This window comes from Elephantulus edwardii, unplaced genomic scaffold (assembly GCF_000299155.1).
Source record: "Elephantulus edwardii isolate Elephantulus edwardi_28Jun2011 unplaced genomic scaffold, EleEdw1.0 scaffold00152, whole genome shotgun sequence".
NCBI lineage: Eukaryota > Metazoa > Chordata > Mammalia > Macroscelidea > Macroscelididae > Elephantulus > Elephantulus edwardii.
In genome coordinates this window covers 5384556-5404897 of record NW_006399902.1, presented here as the reverse complement: position 1 = coordinate 5404897, position 20342 = coordinate 5384556, and the positions used below count along the sequence as shown (strand labels likewise).

The window sequence follows — 20342 nt, the reverse complement described above, 5'->3', positions numbered from 1 at the left end:
CACCAGATGCTCTGCTGAAGAAGGAGGAACAATCGCCTCCTGTACCAGTCAGATCCGATTTGATGGTACACACGTAAAAAAAAAAAAAAAAAAAAGAGTTGCTTTTAAGATGGCGGAAGAGGTGGCAAGAAACAGGATCCCAGAGATCTGAATGCTAAGCCTAGCTCTGCACCTGGCAGGCCATGGGGCTTTGGGTACGTCCTTCCCCTTCCTAGACCTCAGCTTTCTCATCTGGAAGAGGAATTCCAGGCCAGTGACTTCTCAGACTAGGTTTTTTTAAGAGGTCCAGGTCCCAAGGAAGTTGCTTAAGGAATACAGTGGGCATCATGAAACAGCAACAAAGCGAAAAGGCTCTGACACTTTCAAATACAGCAGTCACGATGTCTGGACTCTGGACTATGGCTGGGTTGGAAAAAGGATTGATTGTCTAATAAAATTAAATTGAAGACTACTAGCCTAGACAATCCTGAGCAGCATTTTCAATGGTATTTGGTCCACTGTCAGAGTTGCCAAATTTTCAGCATGGCGCTGCTGCACAAGTTAAATTCTGTCCTCCTATTCTAGTTCTGAAGATGGAATGGCATTTCTCTTATATACAGAGTTCTAGAGAATAGGAGGAGGAATGAGAAGTACTTAGTACAGTGCCTCTCAGATAATAAGGACTGATTATAGCTGTTATTTTTACTACCAAGAACTGATCTTTTTATTGTCTCATTTTCTTCCCCCTCTACCCAATGCTTTGGAAGATCTGCTCCTAACAAGGGAGCTGCAATTATTAAATAGTAATTTGCATGACAGTTCTTACACTGCATGTGTGCACAGTAATCCTTTGGATTTGGGAAATACTGAAAATAGTTTAAGCCATCATGGATTAGGACCTTTCCTCTTTCTATGACATCACCTTCTTAGCCTCTATCTTCACGCCCTCTAATCACAGGCCCGGGGGAGGAGACTCACGTGGAAGCGGAAGTGGGAGACGTCAGAGGGGATGGCCACATTATAGTGGCCCACTGCTTTGTAGACGTTCTTGCTGTGCTTCACCAGCACCCCCTGTGGCCACATGCATTCTTCCGTCCACCTGGAGGCAGAGCCAGATAGCACCCCTTATTCACAGCTCACCCACTAAAGAGCACACTAGAAGCCTGGACAGGGGTGATCAGCAGGACTCTATTTCTATCATGTGAGCACAGGGAGTTTCCTGGGTCTTAGTAGCCTATTCTAGAAAATTGTTAAAAGTCATGCGGGCCTTGGGGGAAGTCATGAGAAATTCACTGCACTCTGAGTCAGAAGGACTCAGGTTGTCACTAAAGTTTGAAGGACTGTCAAGAAAACCCTTGTTCTTCTCTGAGTGCATTTTCTTCATCTAGTCTTCTCACCTCTAGCCTCCCATCAGGCTGCCACAAAGCTACCTGGGTGAACTTCATCAAACAAGTTAAACCTGACCTACTATCGTCTTCTTAAAGTCCTCACAAGACTTCCCAATACCCTTGTGGGCAAGTCTAGGTTCTTAAGCACAGCTTCTGACCTATAACCCGCACCATATAGCTCATGCACAAGACATTCAGACTGTGCCTATGTTTCTAGTTCTAGCATGCTGCACTGCTTCACATCTCTGCACAAGTTGTTCCTTTAATTGCCCTTCCCAGTTGGCCCTTTCTCCCTCTGGCAAGCTCTTTAGTCATCTCTCAAAACCACTAGACAGCCTTTTCAAACACCCAACAAAGGTCAGCATTTTTTTAATTGTCCCCTGAATTTCTTGCTACTAATATCCCATGAACTGCCAAAAGAACAAACAGAGATTTCTTGAAGAAACTGCAACCGGAGTGTTTGTTGGAAGCAAAGATGGTGACGCTTCATCTCACCTACCTTGGACATCTTAGGAGAGGCTATTCTTTGGAATAGCATTTCTGAAAGAGCCTCTGAAAACCCTATGAACAATAAAGGAGACAGGTAGCTATAGTATTAGAGGTAGAGCCCAGACTGGAAGCCAATGAGTAGTATGTCAGAGATGATGAGGATGGCACAGGATAGGACAGAGTTCAGATCTGTTGTTCTTAGGGTTGCTGTGAGTCATATTCAATTTGATAGCACCTAACAATTGCAGCAAGAACACCATGAACTCTTTGGAAAGGACTATCATGCTTGGAAAGGTGGAAAACCAGTGACGGAGAGGAAGACCATCAACAAGATGGACTGACAAAGTGTTTCCAGCAATGGATTGACATGTGTTGAGGATGATGGCACAGGATAGGACAGAGTTCAGATCTATTGTTCATATGCGCCCTATGAGTCATTCTTGACTTGATGACACCTAATAACAAGTCCACTTTCATCAATGTTTTGTCACTTATTTAAGTCCTTGTCTATGTCCCTCCCTGTCTGCGTCTGATTTATCCTGTGTCCTCAAAGCACACCACAGGCTTGACAGGTCACAGTGAGCATGTGCTGGAAGGAGGAGGTGGATCAGTCGGCTCTACCCCGATACGTTGTGAGATCTCACAGGAAGCCCAAGGGCTCAGGGCCAGAGAAATAAGTCTGTCTGCAGCATCTTCTTAAGCTCATGCCCTTGCCTTGGCGACTGATTGAACATTTACTTAACATGTTATGTACAATGACATGGATGAGCCTCACAGATAGTATGCTGAATAAAAGAAGCTAGCCAGAATGTCTGCTACGTAATTCCATGTCTATGACATTTTAGAAGCAACAAAGCTAACGTATGGTGAAAAAAAGCAATGATGTGATCGTTGTAGAATTAGGAGGTGCCTGGGAAGGGCCATGAGGACATTTTCTGAGGAGCTGGAGAGATGGATTACCTAAGTATATAGACCTTTATCAAACTCAAAGAATTATACATGTTAAAGATTTATGCATTTCAGTTTATGGAAATTTTACTTTTAAAAGAATCTACTGTGTGCCTATGACAAGCCAGATACTCCTCTGCTGAGGAGGAGGAGGCAGCTGTGTGCTTGATGGGAAAGGGCCCTGCTTTCTCTGTGCCTGCAGTCCTGGGACAGCAGCTAAAGATTTAAGCAAACCCAGCAGGGCACCGGCAACTCTGAAGGCGTGATGGGGGCTGTGGGAGCATAAATGATTAAGCCCCCAATTTTAAAATGGAAGACTGGTTGGTGGTTTGAACCTAAAATAAAGGCCTGGTGATCTGCTTGGAAGGTCATAGTCTGCAAGACTCTGTAGAGCAGTTCTACTCTGCAGGGGGGGGGGGGGGGGGGGGTGGGGGTGGTGGCAAACTCAGTGGTAATTTTGGTTGGGAGCAAACAGGGAGGGCACTGAACCTATCCTGAGTGGCCAAGATAGTGTACTTGAAGGAAGTAAAGTAATAAAAAATGAACACAAGTTAGCCAGGTAAAGAAGGCTTGAAATGGCTTCCTCAGCAGAAGATAATTCACGTGAAAAGGCCTGGATACAAAAGTACTGAGAGTACTGGAGACCAAAAGAGGTTTGGTCTGAAAAAAAAAAAAAGTTCGGTCTGGGTAAGGCAGAGTATAAGGCAGGGTGTGGACTGCAGTGAAGCAGTAAAGGCTGACAGGACTCAGGTAAGCCACGGAGAGCTGCTTGGATCTTATCTGAGGACCATGAGTCACAGACAGGTTCATCCTCATACTTGGCAATGTTCTACTTTCTGGTCCTTGCTACTCTCAGAGGCCAGGTCCCTTTCTGCTCATTCAGTCAAGGCCATCCTCCTCCTGGACTCCTTGGACAGGGCCTTGATTGGCAGAGAGAACCAACAGCAGGAAGAGGGAGCTTGGCCTCTGTGGCTTCCCTTTACTTCTCTGCTCTCCTGAGTAGGGCCATTTCTATAAAACTGTCCAAGAGTCTCCTTCCTGCCAGTTCCAGCACTGGGCCCTACAATCTCCATCCCTAATTCTGATTCTGTCTGCCCTGGGGTCTTGAAGTCGTGCGAAGCTTCCAACATAATGGGAAAATATAGGCAGGAAAATTAGTGTAATTTGTGATGGTAACTAGTGCACTGTGATGGTGGACTGTATTCCTGATGGGAGGGCCAGGCTGAGGGGAGAAGCCTAGCACCTCAGGGCTCCTGACCAGGGTGACTCCTGGGTGACTCCTATCTCTGCTTTGGGGGCATCCTGTCATTAAGCTTCAACTCTCTAACCCTCCAATTGTGTATATATGGTGTCTCCCTCATCTGACTATGAATTCCTTAAGATTCTTTTTTTCTTTTCCCAGTGGTGAGGATTTTCATTTTTTCTAATATTTATTTCTAACATTTTCCTCCCCATTGTTGAACATTTTATTCACCTCTCTTCCCCATTCATCCTCACAATATACCCCTTGATCCATATTGTTGTCATATGTATAATGTCTAATCATATATTCCTTTTGGACAGTTCTTCCTCTCCTCCGATCTAATGCAGTGATTTTTATCTATTCACTCTTTTCCCATTCTCTCCCCAATCCCCTCATGTCTGTCCTATTTTATAACAGTGGTGTTATGCAGTGTTTGTCCTTTTGTGACTGAGAATTTCATTCAGCATAATGTCCTTCTGGATTACTTTTTAGTGTAATGTTTTATAAGTTCACTGTTTTTCAATGAAGTGTAGTATTCCATTGTGTGATGTACCATTGTTTTTTTATCTATTCGTTTGTAGATGGACACTTGGGTTGCTTCCATTTCTTTGCTATTATGAATAACACAGCAATAAACATGGGTGTGCATATATCTGTTTGAGTCATGGCTATGATTTCTTTAGGGTAGATTCTCAGTTGTGGAATTTCTGGGTCAAATGGTATTTCCATTTCCAACTTTTTCAGAAAGTGCCAGACAGCTTTCCAAGGATTCTTATTTTGATAATTTCTTCCCTATTGCCCTTCTCCTATGATTCAGCACAGGCAAAACCAAGACTGCATCCTGTCACCAGATTGATGCTTCTAAAACACACTGGGACAAACTTCTAGTCTTCAAAGCCCTCTGTGGCTCTCCTCTACCTATGAGTCAAAGTCTTTAGCCAATAAGTAGTACCAGACCTGGTATGGATTGAAACAAACAAAAACCAAACACATTGACATTGCATTGTTTCTGACTCACATGAACCCTACAGGACAGAGCGGAATTGCCCCCTGGGTCTCTAAGGCTACAAATCTTTATGGAAACAGAATGCCACATCTGCCTCCCACAGAGTAGCTGCCGGGTAGAAACTGCCAACCTTGTGGTTAGTAGTCAAGTGTTTTAGCACTGTACTCCAGAGCTGCCTTTTGCTAAGGACTAGGTCAAAGTCAAAAGCAGCCCCACTGCCATTGAGCAGATTCTGAGGTATGGTGACCTAAAGCGTGCCAGACCCGATCTATGGTATTTTCTATGACATTTCATGTGAGCAAAAGCTGGACAATGAATAAGCAAAACTCAACTGAAGCCTTTTAATGAATGGTGTTGGCAAAGAATACTAAATATCCTATGGCCTGCCAAAAGAACAAAAAAACCTGTCTTGGGAGAAGTGTTGCCAGAATGCTCCTTAGAAGCAAGGATGGTAAGACTTCTGTCTCACATATTTTGGACTTTTATTAGAAGAGATCAGTCCCTGAAGGAGGACATCATGGTAGAGCAGAGTCAATGCAAAAAAGGAAGACCCTCAAGGAGATGGACTGGCACAGTGGCTGTAACAGTGGCTCAGATATGGCAATGACTGTGAGGCTGGCCCAGGTTTGGTCAGTGCTTCACTCTGTTGCACGTAGGGTCCTCTATGATTTGGAACTGACTCAAAACCACTTAACAACTCAGTGAAAGCAAAGGTCTGCCAAAAGAGTAAGTGACTGAGTAGACGAATGAGCAGGCAAGAGAAGTGAAGGTATGTCTGAACACATGAGCAAGTCAGTCAATGAGTGAACAGAGACACGGTGAAGGATAAGTCCTTGAGTTTACTGCTGGACCCTTTCCCATCTCCATTAGACTGCAAATTACCCAAGGGCAGGGAGCATGCTCATCCTGGGCCTGCCACACCTCACTGTATATAAGGCCTAGCATACAAGACCAGCTCAATTACTATTTGCTGACTAGCTGATTGCATGAGTGAGCTAACGAGTGAGTGGGTGACTTACTCCAGACCAGGGTGAGTGGGGCGGGGCCAGGCAGGGCAGAGCGACTCACGGGTGCTGCAGCACGTTGGAGCACAGCGCCGGGTCCACCTTCTGCCAGCAGCCCAGGTGGGCAGCAGCCTTGTGCAGCAGGTCACAGTAGCTGGCAGGTAGCAGATGCTGCATGAGGATCACTGAAGTGCTGATGGACACCAGCAGGAAGAGCTCACAGGACCAGCGCTTGTCATAGTAATGTGTGTTCTGGGGGTGGTGGGAGGTGGGTGAGGCCTGGAGACTCCCATACAGGTCTCTTTCCCCCTCCATGCCCTGATTTTATCTGACCTGGGCATTGAAACAGCCCTGAGGAGACATCAGGGCGGCCTGAAACCAAAGATCAAAGATCTAACAAAGTTTAATCTTGAGCTCACGTTCTGTGCCTTCTAACATATTTTATATAAGGAAAAATGACTCTCAATGGCCCTACTCAAACCTACAGCACAAACCCAGAGGGTGTAACAGATCTAAGTTCAAATCCTGATTCTGCTGCTTATAAACACTATAACTGTGAGTCATTAATTTAACTTCTATGTGCTTTAGTTTTCTAATCTGTCAAAGACTCACCAACTACCTGAGAGGTGGTACCAATTCCTCTGCTACTGAGTAAATTTCCAAATCAGAGAAGCCATGTATTGTTGCTGTGTGTCATTGAGTCGGAACTGACTCATAGTTGACCCTCTGGTGGGTTTTCAGAGGCAGTAAAATCGCATGGGAGGAGAGTGCCCATCCTTCTCCCATAGGGCAGCTGGTGGATTTGAACCGCATGCCTTTGGGATTGCAGCACAACTTCTTACCACTAAGCCATCAGAGCTCCCTATAGCAGCCGTGTTGTTTACCATCGGGTTGGAACGGACCCATAGCTGACCTTCCAGTGGGTTTTCAGAGGTAGTTAATTGCGTGGGAGGAGACTGCCCATTCTTCTCCCACAGAGGACAGTAAAACTGCTCACAGGGTTTCCAAGGCTGGCATCTTTACAGAGGGAGATGGCCACATCTTTCTTCTACGGAGTAGCTAAGGGTTTTGAACAGCTGAACTTCTGGTTAACAGTCAAGCCCTTAACCTCTCTGTGCCACCAGGGATGCTTGGGAAGTATTAAAAACTCACTCAGTGCTATCAAGTTGGAACCTACTTATAGCTGATCCTCCAGTGGGTTTTCAGAGGCTGTAAATCACACAAGAGGAGATGGCCCAACTTTCTCCTGAGGAGCAGCTGATGAATGGATTGGCAGCCTCACTCTATACTTACTAGGCTAGTAAGTAAATCTAGGAAGATTCTAATACATGGGAATGCTTCTAGCACACCTTAGGTCTCAAGAGCCATTAAGTCTTCTCAAACTCAAATCACTCAGTGCACCCCATCCTTACAGAACTGTTTCAGATCTACTGTTGGCTGAGGATCTATTTTCCAAAAGGCTACTCAAGCAAGACAAAGGCAAGCACAGGCTTCTGGAGTCAGATCTGCATAGAGCTTGGCTCCTCCTTAATAATAAAGCAGGATAGCGTGGTATTCCTATGCCAAAGCAGCTGCACTGAAATACAAAGTCACTGCTCTTTGTTATCAAGTGTTATGAACAATAATTCCACATCCTCCTCACTGGACAAGTCACTTCCTTTCAGGGAGCTTAAAATGGAGATGGTAGTTACTCCAGCCATCCAGAGGACTGCAGGTGGGATATTCTGTCAAAACTGGCAGGGTTATTTATGTAGACAGGCGGGCTCACATGGGGTAGGAAGCCCAAAAGGTCAAGGTCCAGGCAGACACAAGCCCCTTCCCTCCCTGGGTGTCCCGGGGTGAATTATGTACCTTCACAAACCAAACAGGTACAAAGGCCACATAGTAGGCACTCAGCATGGAGCTGACTAGCACTTCCTTCATGCGCCAGTTGAAGTCCATCTTGAGGAACTCTACCTCACTGCGGATGAGACTGGGAGACAGGCAGCAGGCATGGGTGGGCATAGCTTCTGGGCCATACAATTGCCGTGTGTGCTGCTTCCACGTTTCCCGAAGTGTCAGCAGGTAGTCTCGGCTCCGTGCCAGACCACTGACTGCCTCCCGGGGTCCCACAGAGGCCATCTGACTGAAGAGGTTCGTCTTTCGAAGATCACAGTTCAGCTGCAGGAAAGGAATGTACATCCCAAACCTGCTGGGAAAGAGGGTGGTGAGAGCAGGCCTGCCCCAGTGGCCATGACTCAAGCCTCAGGCACTAGGGGGAGGTCCCTGCCCAAGCTTCTGCTTTCCTGGCTGCTCAGAGAGGAGAATTTACCCATCCTGCCATTTTCCCATTAACAGTGAGTGGGTACCATGTGTTGTGCTGAGCAGTGGGGACACTGTAGGGAACAAGAGCCAAGTCCCTTCCTTCACAGTCAATTAAACTAAGTGGACAAATGACTGTTCTGGTAAGTCAGAAGTGAGAAGCAATTTCACATGCAAGGTGGTAATTTCCTTCCATTCACATCAGCAGAGAATGGGAGTGGGGCCATCAGTAAACAAGCCATTTGCACAAAGAGCAGGTGGAAACATGTTGGGAAATGAAGAGAAAGCCATCATCTAGAGCAGTGGTGCCCAATAGAAAGAAGTACAGTGTGAGCTAGAAATGGAATGTGAAAATTTCCCATAGCTACTTTTTATAATGAGAGATGAAATTAACATTAGTATTTTATTTAACTCAATAAATCTAAATTATTGTATTAACATGTAATCAATAAATCACAAAAATTTGTCATTTCAACCACTCTGAAGTATACGTATGGTTCAGGGGCATTAATCAAATCCACCATTCTGGAATGTATTTTACATTTAGGAATCAAGTTCATTGCCATCAAGTTGACTGTAATTCACAGCAATGCTATAGAGCCTGGTGACCTAGGGTGTTGGGTGTTGGGCTGGTAACAGAAAGCCTGGTGGTTTGAAACTACCATCTGCTCCATGGAAGAAGAATGGGCAATCTATTTCCATGAAGATTTACAGTTTCAGAAACCCAATGGAGTAGTGGTCTCTTTTATAGGATCGCTATGAGTAATTTTATGTTTACAGCAAATCTTAATTCAGATTAGCCCATTTCAGGTGCTCAATAAGCTCAAGTTGGCTAGTGGCTACTATATCAGGTGGCCTAGGTCTAGAAAATGTTATGACACGGCTACAGAAAGGCATGGAAGCTTGCCTATCTGTCCAGAGAAAACCAAGAAAGAGTCTAGCTTAAAGTGGTCAAATTTAAAGAAGGATAGAAAAAAAAAAAGCCAGTTTAAACATAAGGGATTAAATAAATACTTATATTTACTTCTAAGAGTCAGTCTTATTATTCTCCTACTTACCTCATCACTTATCCTAAAGCAAAATGTGCCAATCAGTGTGTCTTACCCATGTGCTATACTTAGAACTCCCAGTCAAACCTCCATCCCATTTATATATATCCCATTTATATATATTGCCAGAGGGAAAGAATCACACTCCAGCTATTCAGTTCTCCTTTCTTTCTTTTTTTTTTTTAATGTGTGTACCATCAAATCAGATCTGACTGGTACAGGAGGAGATTGTGCCTCCTTCTCCAGCAGAGCATCTGGTGGATTCGAACTGCCACCAGAGCTCGCCTAGTTCTCCTTTCTTAAATATAAATACACAACCACAATAACCAACTATACTGAGAAAACCAGCAGCATGACACAGAAAAAGTGACTCCCGAAGAAAGATACAAGTGAAGGAGCAGAAGAAACTGTAAAAATAAGAAGAGGATGCTTTGCAAAAAGAACCAGAAAACTAGAAAGAAGCCTTACATATGATGACTAAAACAAAAGTCAATAAAACCTGAAAGATAAAGTTGAAATCTCTATGAAAGTAGAGAGAGGAGAGAAAGAAAGACACAGAAAATGTGAGTGAAAATAGGAGAAATATTAACCAATTTATGAGTTCTACCATCTGATGAACAGAATTTCCAGAAAGAGTAAATAGAAAAAATGGAGGGGAAGATATTATCAAAGAAATAACAGAAGAAAATTTTTCTGAGCTGTACCCAAATCTGCAGGTTAAAGAATTTTTCTGAGCTGCACCGAACTCTTTAGGTTAAAAAAACTTCTAAAGCACTGATATGATGCATAACAAAAGTGATAGATCCTTGAGAAATTCCTAAAAATCAAGAGAGTATTCCTAAAATGTTTCAGAAAGAAAGAAAAGTAAACAAAACCCAAGCCATTACAAAGGAGTTAGAATCATAAGAGCAAAATTCCTCACTCGTAACACTAGATGCTAAAGATGGTAGAATGATATTATCAAAATTTTGAGAGAATGTGAATGTGAATTTTAAAATCTATGTTAAGTCCAACCATCAGTTAAGAGTTAGGGTAGAATAAAGACATCTTTATTATTTTTTTTTACTTTATTATTTTTATGTGAGTGTACCGTCAAATCAGATCTGACTGGTACAGGAGGAGATTGTTCCTCCTTTCCTGGCAGAGCATCTGGTGGATTCGAACCGTGTGCCTCTGGGATTGTAGTTGCAGCTCCTTGCCACTAGGCCACCAGAGCTCCCCTGAATAAAGACATTTTTAACATGCATGGATTTAGAATGTATGTAACACCCATATATCCATTGTTAAAGAAATTACCTGGTAATGTACTCCAGCAAAATAAGGGAGAAAACCAAGAAAGAAGACATGGGATCCAGGAAACAGTGGATCCAACCCAGGAGGGCAGTGAAGGGAAGTCCCAGGCTGAGAGCTGTACACCAGGTCTAAAGAGTAACCACCAGAGCGGAGCAGGAGGATGGAGGGTTCCAGGAAGAATGGAAGTCTTTGGGGGGGAAAAATGGACTCCAGGCAACAGGTGGCATGACTGAGAGGCTGGATAAACTTGAACATATGTTGAAGGCTCATCATTCTTTTGCCAACAAGAAAAAAGAAAGGTAATTAGAAACTCTTAGAAAAATAAAAAACTATAAGAAAAGTTCCAAACTAAATATGAAGCAAACAAAAATGTACTGATTTTAAACAAGTGATGAAATGTAAGAAAAGAGAAATTATTTGATCTGGGCACTAGGTACATTCTTTTTAAGCAGCTCAGATTGTAACTTGGTAACTACAGAAAGGGAATGTTACCTAGTTGGCCTTGTTGTGAATATCTTCATATTCAAAATAACATCAAGTCTACTTACTATTTTCATTTAAAAATCTGCATTAGATAAAGAATGAAAGATGTAAATGTGTTATATAGGAACATATATAGGAAACCTGACAATATAAAAGTACAGTTGCCAGGAAATGAGAGCAACAAGGTGGTAGGATGGGATGGCTCTTAATACCTTCCTGAAGATACTGACTATTGTTGATAGAACAAAAAATAGAAGCATAGTTATATAATTTCTAAAGATAACCAATAGATGAACTAAAAATATTAATAGTCATCAAAAAGCAGGAGCAGTAGGGGTGGGAGAGTGAGCTGACTATTCATCTGTCATTGCAGAGAATCTATGGGTGTGTATGCACATTTTTATGAATGTTGTATGAGGGGATTGTTTATATATGCATAGAAATTTACTTTCAGAGGATACACAAGATGGAAGCTTTGGTGGTTATTTTTTGAAAGGTGGCTAGGAGAGAGAAGACAGATTTTTCTACTTTATACTCTTTATAGGGAGCTCTGATGGTTAAGTGGTAAGAAGTTGTGCTGACAAACCAAAGGCACGTGGTTCAAATTCACCAGCTGCTTTGTGGGAGAAAGATGGGCGCTTTATTCCCGAAAACCAGCTGGAGGGTCAACTATCAGACAGTTCCAACTTGACATCACATAAGGACAACTCATTCTTTATAGCCTTTTGAATTATGACTATGTCAACTCATTAATATTATCCAATTCAAAAATAAATAAAATTATAAAAAGAACAAATAATGGTATAAGGATACTAGAATCATAAAGATAACTGAAAATGTTTACAACTCTGAACAGTTTTAGACACTTAAAAAAATTTTATTACTTTTTATTTTTTTAGTGTGTGTACCATCAAATCAGATCTGACTGATTACATGAGGAGATTGTCCCTCCTTCAGCAGAGCATCTGGTGGATTCAAACCTCACATCTCTGGGATTGCAGTGCAGCTTCTTGCCACTAGGCCACCAGAGCTCACTAGTTTTAGACACTTTCGAGAAGACTAGAATGTGAAGCATGGACCTGGGCCTACTGGTTTTCATTACAAACTTTACAATAGGCTTGAATTTGATCTTTGAAGAAGTGCTTTTACTAAACTGTTAAAAATATTTAATCAAGTAACTAGAAAAAAAAATGGCAGGAATACCTGGTGATATCTGTATTCAAGGAAATGGGACTTCCAGGTAATAACCAGAAAGTATAATGTAAAGATAACTGATGGTAGTATTAATTAGTACAACCCTTTTGCAGGGCAACTTGTTAACATTTATGAAAAATGTAAGAGGACAGACCTTGCAGTGCAGTAATTCTATTTCTAGGAACATATCATTATAGAAATACTGGACATGTGTACAAAGACAGATGCCAAAGAATGTTCCCTGTCTCATTGTTTCAAATAATAAAAAGTTAGAAACAACTCAAAAGTCCACCAATGGAAGACAAAGCAAATGGTAAAAAAATCTAATGAAGGAATACTATGAAGTCATTAAGAAAAAAAAGGCAGATTTACATATTGCCATGGAAGGACATCCAAGTTATATGATTATATAAACAAATTTAAAAACACCAAATAATCAACAACAATAAATTGTATAATATCAAGCATAGTGCAATTTTATCTTTGTTTTTAAAACATCTGCATGTACTTGCACAGAAAAAAATTTGGAAGAATATGTTACAAATAATGGCTTTGTAGGGGGCTAGGATTATCTGGGACTTTCACTTCCTGCTCAAAGCTACTGTAAAGTTTCATGTTTTTATAAAATATATGTATCACTTTTCTAGTTAAAAACTAGGCATAAGGCAAAAACCTGAAGCAAATATGATGAGGGTCCCATGCCAGTGCAATTCTGGCTATGCAGCCAGGAGAGGAGGTCCAGCTGTGAACCTAACCAGGGGCAGGGCTGGTTCAGCCTGAGGAAGATCACAGAAAAAAGTTTAGGCATTGGGAAATAACTGTTTAATGCCAGGCAGCCAGGGGCCTATCCCAGAAGCAGCCAGAGGGACACCTCACCAAATTGCTCATTAATTCTAGGCCAGAAAAGGACAATGTGGCAATGTTTCCCTAGACATTATCTTTCTACCCTTAAAAAACTAAGTTCTGGTGAGAAGGCAGGGGGAAGTAAAACAGAGACATGCATGCATGCACGTACATGCAGAAACACATACCCACACCTGCCTCGTGCACAGACACCCACACAGAGACATGCATGCACACAAGTGCTCACAAGCACAGCCCTGGAGGAGGTACTGAGAGATCACACAAACACTGAGGCACACAACAAAGAGAAACAGAAGATAAGGACCAGAGAGGGGAAAAAAGGAAGGGAGAGACACACAAAGTCTGTGCATTCCCCCTTGGGGGCATTCCTTTGGGACAAAGACTGTGATGTGAATCCCCTTCTGCAAACCTTCTGTGTAAGATATTGGGTACGTTATACTATCTCAGCTTCTTCTCATCCTGATTTCATAGGGGTGTCGTCAGACAATATGAGGGGGTAGTGTTGCTGCCATGCTTGTGAGTCTTCTTAGTTTGGGATCCTGGTGACCCAGTCATACTCAGGACACAGAGGTGAGGTTCCAGATGAGGAGGGGTGAGGCGAAGGGTACTCACGGATAGCAGAGGAACAGGAGGTTCAGGAAGGAGTAGGTCCTGAAGAGGTGGATGAGGGAGCGGCACAGACTCCAGCCTGTTGCCGTGAGAATGGTGAATCGGGTGAGGAACAGCAGGATGGAGCGAAAGAGGGAGACCTTCCCCCTCTGAGACGCCTGGGTCAGGGTGAGATAGGACAGGATAGGGTCTTGGGTAGAGGCCTAAGTGGCTGTGCCCTAATCCCACCCATCATGGCTTGTGATCCTACCCAGAAAAAAGTAGAAAGCTGGGCAGAACTTGACAAGGTGAATTCTTCTCCTTGAAGCCCAGTAAACTCCAAGGGCCAAAGGGATGTGAGTAACATTCTTCAATCAAAACCAAAGGGAGCCCCAAAGAAAATGCCTCAGAGTTGAAAGGCTGGGCACATGGGTGTCTCCTTGGCATTCCTAGGGGAAAGGGTAGTCCCCAAATACCCAGCCAGCATCCAGGACCCAATCACCTCCTTCACGATGGAGCCAATGAAGCGGCGGCCCAGAACAATGGTGGTCACCATCAGCAAGTTGAAGTCGATCAGGTGGAAGTTCTGTCAAAGGGGAGAGGCCTGGGGATCACGCAGGCTCCCTGCCCCCACATGGGCTTTTATCAGCCCACCTCCCGCTGCCCAGTCCTTTCCATAGGAACTGTCCCCACTCTCTAACCTTCATAGGCCTCCAGCTGAGTCAGGCCAGGAAAGTACCTAGAGGAGGGAAGTGGGACAGTCCCTGGGGATAAGAGAGTGGTGTGTGAGCCCTCTTGTTCTTATCACTCATACCCTGTCCCTGTACCTCTTCTGCTGAATGGAGCTCTGTCCATCCCTGAAAACATTCATGGATGTCCACAATTCATCTCCCACAAGAGTTAAGACTCTTCAGTTCCTTTAGACAAAATTGGTGATGTCCCTAGAATGCCTAGGGCAGCACTAAGCATACAAGAGGTTCAGGAACTGTCCCTTTCTTATTCCTTCTACACCTCCCATGCCTAACAGGGGGCCAGGCACACAAGAGTGTCTGATAAGCTATGTTAAAGTGCATCTAATCATCACACCTACACACATACACACAGACACAGCTGGCCTTGGCCAGGCACCTACCAGGGAGGTGTGGGAGGGTGGGTGGGAGGGTGGATACCACCACACTGTCTTGTAGATGTTGATGTAGTGGACGAAGAGGGCTATGAGCTGGCAGAAGAAGAGCTGCAACTCAAATAGAATGCTGGCCTGGACTGGCAGCTCGGGGATCTTGCAGTGCTGTAAGGGCACAACTGTCTGGGTAGCCAGTGGGGGGCTGGAGAGGCCCGTGCCAGAACTGCTCCTAGGTGTGAGAAGGAAACAACATCAGAAGCTGACCTGAAAACTCTACCAGGAGGGGTTACTGGAGCACAGGTTTAGGGGTAAGACCTGAAAAAGAGCTCATGGCAAGGACAGAGTTCTCCAATCCTGTCTGTCAGACAAAGGAGCAATCAAAGCCTTTTCCTGTCCCTAATCTTACTGAATGGGAGCTCTGGAGGCTTAGTGGTAAGAAGCACTGCTGCAATCTCAAAACTATGCAGTTCAAATCCACCAGCTGCTGTGCTGGTAGAGAAAGATGGGCAATCTCCTCTCTTGCAATTAAATGCCTCTGAAAACCCACTGGAAGGTCAGCTATGAGTTGGTTGCAACAAGGCGATATACAACAACATTTTTTTTAACAACAACAATCTTACTGAGGCCTTCCAACATCTCCAGGAGGGAAAACATTATTAAGTTATTTTATAGATGAGGACTAAGAGGCCTAGAGAGGAGAGAGAACTTATCCAAACCACTTGGAAATCAGGGACAGAGGTATAATTGGAACTTAGGCCTCTAGGCTTATCCCACTGCTTCTGGCCAAAGACCACATTCACCTACCTCACGCTGGGTCTTCTCTATAGACCCCTGGGATAGTTCATGTGGGAGGCTAGCCAGGAAGAGCTGCAACCCTGAGCTCACAATGAAGGGAAAGACTGAGAGGTGGTTTACCTGGTGCGGGAACGGACACTGGTGACTGAAGCACTCGAGGTGTGGCCCCCACTGGAACCCGCTGAGGATCCCGGTTCACAGAGCGGATTTCGACAGTAGGATGTCCTGTTGGGACCTCTTCGTCCTCCTGTGGGGCTCAATATAAGGGAGATCCTCAAGCTGAGGGGCATATCATACATCAACACTAAAGATAATACCACCGGCGGCCAGAGACTTGGTATCTCATTTTACCATTTAATCCTCATTAAAAGTTCTGCTGTTCTCTGCTTTACCTTAATGCTACATCCTGACCTTGTTTCCTTAGCAAATTCAGCTTGTTTCTTCTTCTTGCCCTTACTCTACCCTTCGTATGAAGACCTTTCCCTAGATTGCAGTTTTTAAAATAGCTCAGGCCGTTTGTTCATAGGGTCGCTATGACTCGATGGCACCAAACAACAATAACAATGATGATGACAAAGAGAGAGCTATGTTGGCCTAGTGGAAAGGAAGCTATGCTACCAAGTCGAAGATGGGTGATTTTCATCTGTGGCCCTCGGCCAGGTAGGTTCAAATTGTTTTCCTGTCAAACATTCTTCTAGGTGGTATAGCACTGGTCTGTGTGTTGCTGTACAAAGGTAACTCGTGGTTGCTGTGATGCTGAAGACTGTCACAGTGATGCCAGTCGTGGTAATGGGTACCCATGGTGGACAGTGCTGGCTGGAGCTTCCCGACTAAATCAATCCTGGAAGCAGGAGCGGCACCCATTTCCGAAATGGCTTGCCTCCGGAAACTCTATGTATGAACAGTGCTCAGGCCGTTCGTTCATAGGGTTGCTATGAATCGTCTACGACTTGACGGTATCAAACAACAACAACCACTTGCTAGCACGCTCTGGTGGCTTAGTGGTAAGGAGTTGCACTGCACTTTGGATTCAAACCCAAAGGCATACAGTTTGAATCCACCAGCTGCTCCACAGGAGAAAGATGGGCAACCTTCTCTCTTGTGATTAACTACCTCTCAAAATTCACAGCTGGGTCAGTATGCGTCCGTTCTGACTCGATGGCACATAACAACAAACATCACTTGCTAGCTTTATTTCTATTTCTCCCCTTTATTGCATTTAATTTACTAACATACTTAATATCTGGATTTGCTACTAGAATGGAAATTCTGCAGGTCAATAGTATTTTTTCACTATTGTATCTCCTACCACAGTGCTCAGTATTAAGTAAGTGATCAATATGTTGAGCAATGGACAAACTTAACAAGATTAAGTTTTTCCCAATTTAGGAAAATGTGCTTATACTGTTTCACAACCAGTTTTGAGGTCTAGGGGCCTAATGCTTTTAGTTCTGGTGGGCACAGGGCCCCATTCATACATAAGTTTCTGGGGCTTAGATTCTGAGTACTCTTGAGGCAGCTTTTTCCTTCAGGGTCTCAAGATCCTGTGTATCACAAGGCAGACACTGGGCCCAAGTACAGGGTCAAGGATGTTGGCTCAAAACGTAGACCACCATCAATTCCCATAGGTTTTATAGTCTAGCCCAAGGGCCCAGCTCCACCCTACCCAAAGCTCCTTAGCACTACCCCTGCTCCTAATACAAGTTACAATTTTATTCATAAACCCTCATAGCAGAACAGCAGCCTCACTCCTTGTCCTAGCTTCCCAGTTCAGAAGCTTTTCCCACATAAGTCCCCAACAAATCCCTATGCTGGGAGCTCTGTTCATACACTATTATAATCAGTTTATTCAATCTCATAGCACACTAAATTCAGAAGCTCTGCCCACACCCACCTCTTGTCTTCAGAAGTGCTGCTCCCACATAAAGGTCCTAAACACAGAAGCCCCGCCCCCCAATTGTCAACTAACATCCCGCCCACAAGCCAATAGAGGCTCTCCTAGACCAGAAGCACCGCCCCAGAATAGGTTCTCTAGGTCCGTAATGCTTCCTCTCCGCCTCCCGCCTCTACTATAAACCCCTAAATCCCTGAAGGTTCCCCCCTGCATGAAGCCTTGCGGTCCAGACACTCCTCCCACAGCACTAAGTCCACGCCCTCCCAGGAAAGACAGGCTCCACGGTCCAGTCTGGAAGACCTGGTACTCACTGAAACCTAAACCGCCCACAAACCCAGTTCACCCCCACAAGCCCGGTACATTTTAGAAGCCCCGCCCCCGCTCCAATGTCCCACCTCCCCAAGAGAGGCCCCACCCCACAAAAGACAGGAGGGGGCGGGGTCCCGTCCAGCAGCTCCCGCATCCCCTCCCCCTTCCAGCGCCGGGCGCTGTCCGCGTGCAGCAGCTCGCAGCATGGCCATCCTGACCCCCGTGCCCACTTGTTCTCGGGCCGAGCATGGCCAGCTCTGCTCACCCATCTCCTCCTCCCGGCGCTATCCGCTTCGCCACCGCAGCTCCTGCGGGCAATATGTCTGAGGCGACGGCGGCCGGGAGAGGACTAACCGTCACAGCCCAGTCCCCGGGTATCAGCGGCGCGCTCCCGCTTCGCCGCTAAATTTGCATACAAGGCGGGCTAGAAGCTGGGGGCGCGCTTCTTAAAGGGGCCACCAGGACAAAGACAGTGCCTGCGCGCTCTTTGTCCCGCGGTCCCTCGTTCCTCGCTGCTACTACTACAAAAGAGACCCTGTTCTTTCCGTGTATGTCTTCTCCTAGGATCTCTTCAAGCCTGAGGAAAAGTCCCTAACTGTCTCTCTGTTCCTGCACGAGACGGACTGCTCCCAAATGCTCCCGGACACCGCCCTGAATGCCCATAGACACTTCCAACGCAAGGTGCCCCAAATTAGGCTTTCCTCTTTCTCTTCGTACCTAATTCTCTTTGGTCCACCACAGCATCCACTCGGAATTATTACCCCCCTTCCTTCATTCCCCACATCCGATCTTTCTCACCTCCGTTTAAATCTTCGTCATATCTGATCCTCACCTTTCTCACTGCCCCCACCTTTGTTCAAATTCTGCCTATTTTCTATTGCAGAGCTATGGAATCTTGTTTTTCGGTCTTTACAAAGAGCCAATTAATATTCACCTTACAGGGTTTGGTGAGGATTGTTGTTGTTAATGCCATTAAGTCGGCTAAGATTCAGCACAGATCCTGTGCCATCCTCAGGACGACTGAGCCTTTCATTGTGTCAATCCACTAATATCTTGTTGAGGGTCTTCATCTCTTTCTAGGATCCTCCACCTTTTCCAGCATGTAGAACAGGGTCTGTTTTAATACATGTTAAAAGTTGTCTGATCGGAATCGACTCATAGCTGACCCTCTAGCAAGTTTTTGCAGGGGAGAAGATTGCTCATCTTTGTCCCATAGCTCTTGGTTTCCTGTAATACATGTTAGCCATCACTATTACAGGCATCACCACCCGCTAGTTTTTAAAAGTTCATTGCTACTTTTGACACCACCAGAGTTCCTAACTTTTGTTTACAAGACTTATGTTAGTACCTGGTTTTGCCAGCCAAAAAAAAAAAAAAAAATTCAAAGAGGAATTCCACTTTTATAAAACCCAAAACACACAACCCAGAATGCGGAAGAGGCAGCAGGCACAGGAGTCAGGTGACCAAGCCCCTTTCCTGGGCGCTATAATCAGGAGCCCAACACCAAGCTACACTGGCTTTGAACTGTTGGAACACTGTGTTATTTGGTAGGTTATTCGTTGGATCTGGGAGTGCTCAAATATTTTCCCATATAAATTAGTGGTAATTGCATCTTTGCTTTAAGCAATGTTTCATAAGAACGCTTCACTTCCCATGGTAGTGGTGGCATCGTGGGTGGGAGAGAATTCTATTAAGCTATAGTGTTTGTGGAAACAAACGTTTTTTTTTTTCCCCAAGCATCTTTTCCCCAGAGTGGCTCGGTGGGTTTGAACCGCCAACCTTTTGGTTAGCAACTATTTCGTTATCAGGGTTACTTTAACATATAGAAAGCACGTGTCTGTGCAACAATGAATGAATGAAAACCCAACTTTTCTGTAAACTTGCATTATAATCACAATAAAAATAAAGCACTTTATAAATAGGCCAATACTACTAATTATTTCTTCTATCACTTAGATATATGAGCTGTCGCGACCACCTTGCTTAGAACATGTTGTTTGCCATTAATTCCAACTCATAGCAACCCTGCAAAATAGAATACAACTGCCCCTTAAGGGTTTGGGGGTTGTAATTTTTATGGGAACAGATCTCTGGGTCTTTTCTCCTTCAGTGTTGGTGGGTTTGAACTGATAATCTTTTAGTTAACAGATGAATGTTAACTATTTACCACTAGGTACATAACCATCCACTCATTGCCACTGAGTTGGAACTGACTCACAGCTAGCCCACTAGGCAGTTTTCAGAGGCTGTAAATCTCAAGGAAGCTTGTCTATCTTTCTCCCTTGGAGCCTCTGATGGATTTGAACAGTCACAGAGGCACCACTTTTAGGTTAGCTGTGCAACTCCCGTACCCAAAGCCACCAGAGCTCTTGACACAAAATAGACATTAATG

At 44.5% G+C, this 20342-nt stretch overlaps 1 protein-coding gene across 1 annotated transcript in view; it reads right to left on the bottom strand.

Moving 5' to 3' along the window:
- TMEM39B (transmembrane protein 39B) overlaps positions 1 to 18366 on the bottom strand; it is a 19655-nt gene extending 1289 nt beyond the window's left edge. The window contains exons 1-8 of the mRNA XM_006894956.1: positions 18216 to 18366; positions 15868 to 15994; positions 14962 to 15181; positions 14332 to 14415; positions 13854 to 14008; positions 7909 to 8245; positions 6122 to 6309; positions 958 to 1078 (exon numbers count right to left, since the gene is read on the bottom strand). Of these exons, the coding sequence (XP_006895018.1) occupies positions 958 to 1078; positions 6122 to 6309; positions 7909 to 8245; positions 13854 to 14008; positions 14332 to 14415; positions 14962 to 15181; positions 15868 to 15994; positions 18216 to 18219 (1236 nt within the window). The 5' untranslated portion in view covers positions 18220 to 18366. The remainder of the gene's footprint in view (positions 1 to 957; positions 1079 to 6121; positions 6310 to 7908; positions 8246 to 13853; positions 14009 to 14331; positions 14416 to 14961; positions 15182 to 15867; positions 15995 to 18215) is intronic.
- Positions 18367 to 20342: the final 1976 nt, after the last annotated feature.